Below are 2,433 nucleotides of genomic sequence, written 5' to 3' on the forward strand. Positions count from 1 at the left end.
TCTGATGTCAAAATGGATGTGCTCTGTTCATACACGACCTCCGTAGCAGGCATCTCCAAGCTGATGTTCTTTGTAAGGAAGTTCCTTGCCAAACAAGCTGCTTTCCCAGTGCTGCCACCTTCTTTCAGTTTCCTTGATTTCATCACAATGATTTGAGGGAGAGAAGTTTTTGGAATGTCTGTAAAGAAAAGCATGCTTTGGACAGGACTAAATTTACTGCAAGCTTACCCAAGTGCTGCCTGACTGAAAATTCACATGTACTCTAGCTGTGAATAATTTGTAGCATTATTGGTCTTTCTGTGGTCTTTATTTCTTCTGCCTCTTCCAAAAGATCAAGTTAAAGACAGAAAGGGGTATGTGGGGCATATTTTATAAGATATTTAATCCCACAGCATTGCAGCTTCCTTTTGCCAAAGCTTATGCTTGTAAGTGAGCCCTTGATTTCACAGAGGACCTACACACAGACAAGAAGAGAACTTTTATGAATGCCACTCCAAGAGTCCACTTATTCTGCTTTCTCAGCAATTTCATTCCAAAACATAAGAATTCTATCTGGATTGCCTTACATATTCAAGAGACATAAGTGAATACTGGTTTTTCTATTACTGTCTCTTCCAGACACCAAACAGAAATCAAACATCCATTAACTTGCTTTGACCAGTTCAGTTGAACCTAAACTCTAAACAATGTAGTAAGATTAAACTAGTACAGAAATGTTGCATAAGATTTTATTTTATGATTTTGTACATTACCCTTCTGTGCTAACAGTATTGTATTTTTAACTCTGACACAAGAGATATTCTTAGGACCTTGTATGCCAACTTCTGCAGATACTTTATTTCCCTTTAGACTGTCCAAGCATGACTTTAAAACCCAATAATGACTATGAAAATCTTATTAAGAAGTCTGAATAAATGGATAGATGTATTTCCCAAAGAAATTCAGAATTCTAGCAGACAGAACTTCCCTTGTGGAGTTCAAGTTCTTTGGCAACACTGAGAAGAGGGATTAGAATATTTTTACATATAAATTGTCTAGTTTCATATAAAATATTACACATAGAAAGTCTAACTAGTGACTGAGAAACACAAATAGGTGTCTGCATGGATTTTAGGGTGAATAAAATATATAAAAAGGGGAAAAATGAAAGAGTAACAACTCAGAAAATGGTAATGTATAAAGGATACCTACTTGGCTCCACAGTCAGTTGAGTTCCTTTCCCAAAGACAAGAGCAGCGGTAACACACAGTTAAAATGTGTAAATCAAAAAGGGCCCATTTTGCTATTCTTCCTCTACACATTTCCTTGCCAGGTGTTGTACCAGGGTTGGCCAGAGCCTGTCAGTCCTGTGCATTCCGTGTTCTCTGAGAAGACTCTGAAAAGCTTTTCATGTGGTCTCCTCTGCAGGCTTTTCAAACAGCCAGAATACAAACAAGCTGCTTCTCTGCAATGGCTCCCTGGGCAAGATCTTCAGCAAGAATTAATGTACAGGGTGCAATTGTAGTTCAGAGAGCAGATTTGTTTTATCTGACCCCAGAAGCCTCACCTGAGTCCCACGAGTTTGCATTACCTGAATGAATTCCTACCACTGCTTGCTTCTGGAAGGGATTTGTGTTTTATGTTCTGACAATTGATTTGGACAAAAAGTTGCACTTCTTTGTCACTTTACTCTCATAAAGTCACAGGAGAAGCCCCATATTCTAAAATGTAACGGACCTTAACATTCTCAATGAATGTTTAATCTGGAATAATCAAACCTGAACCAAAAGGAAAACCTCTGCCCTTAACTGAGCCCTCAAGAGAATATGCCTGGAGTATTCCACAGTGACATTAATGGTTGTTATTTTATTTGATTAGGGAGAATTCTCAAAAGATTTGCATAGTGAAGTGTTCGTGCTCTAAAAATCTTAAAATGCATTCCCAAAGGAATTCAAAACAAAAAGAGGGAGGTTGCTAACATCCTGGAAACTTTGGCTGCAATTTATTAAGAATTTTAGCAGACTTGAAAGGGACTTTGATACTAGGCCCAATATCTTTTACCATCAAGCATAAGACCAGAATCTCTGTGCAACTCTGAAAATATCCTGTCTTTTGCTGTCTTTGGAAAAGAAAAACGTCAAGCAGTATGGAAGGAAGAAGTCTTTCTTCAGAATGGTAACTTTGCTTGGGGAGACATACACCTTTTTTGTACATAATGAAATTCCAGATAAAGATAGGAATAACTGGGGCTTCTTATAATTCCTACTCCCCACACTGGTCTTTCCAGATCCCACACAACTGGGAGCCAATTGTCTTTCATTCCAGCAGTTTATTGGATATGAGGCCCTTGTGAGAATTTAAGCCCAAGGCCATTTAACCTCCTTGCTCCTCCTGTGTCCCCAGGCCAGTGGAGTTACTTACCTGGGGACACTGTCAGTGTGGTGCTGGTGTCCA

General features: G+C 38.8%; 1 gene segment (V, D, J or C); it reads right to left on the reverse strand.

The window, feature by feature from the left end:
- Nucleotides 1-5: 5 nt before the first annotated feature.
- LOC117245555 overlaps nucleotides 6-2,433 on the reverse strand; it is a gene marked incomplete at both ends in the record, with an annotated part of 7,503 nt that continues 5,075 nt past the window's right edge. The window contains 2 exon segments of the V gene segment in view: nucleotides 6-178; nucleotides 1,192-1,262. Coding sequence covers nucleotides 6-178; nucleotides 1,192-1,262 — 244 coding nt within the window.

Source organism: Parus major, chromosome 27 (genome assembly GCF_001522545.3).
Source record: "Parus major isolate Abel chromosome 27, Parus_major1.1, whole genome shotgun sequence".
NCBI classification, from domain to species: domain Eukaryota; kingdom Metazoa; phylum Chordata; class Aves; order Passeriformes; family Paridae; genus Parus; species Parus major.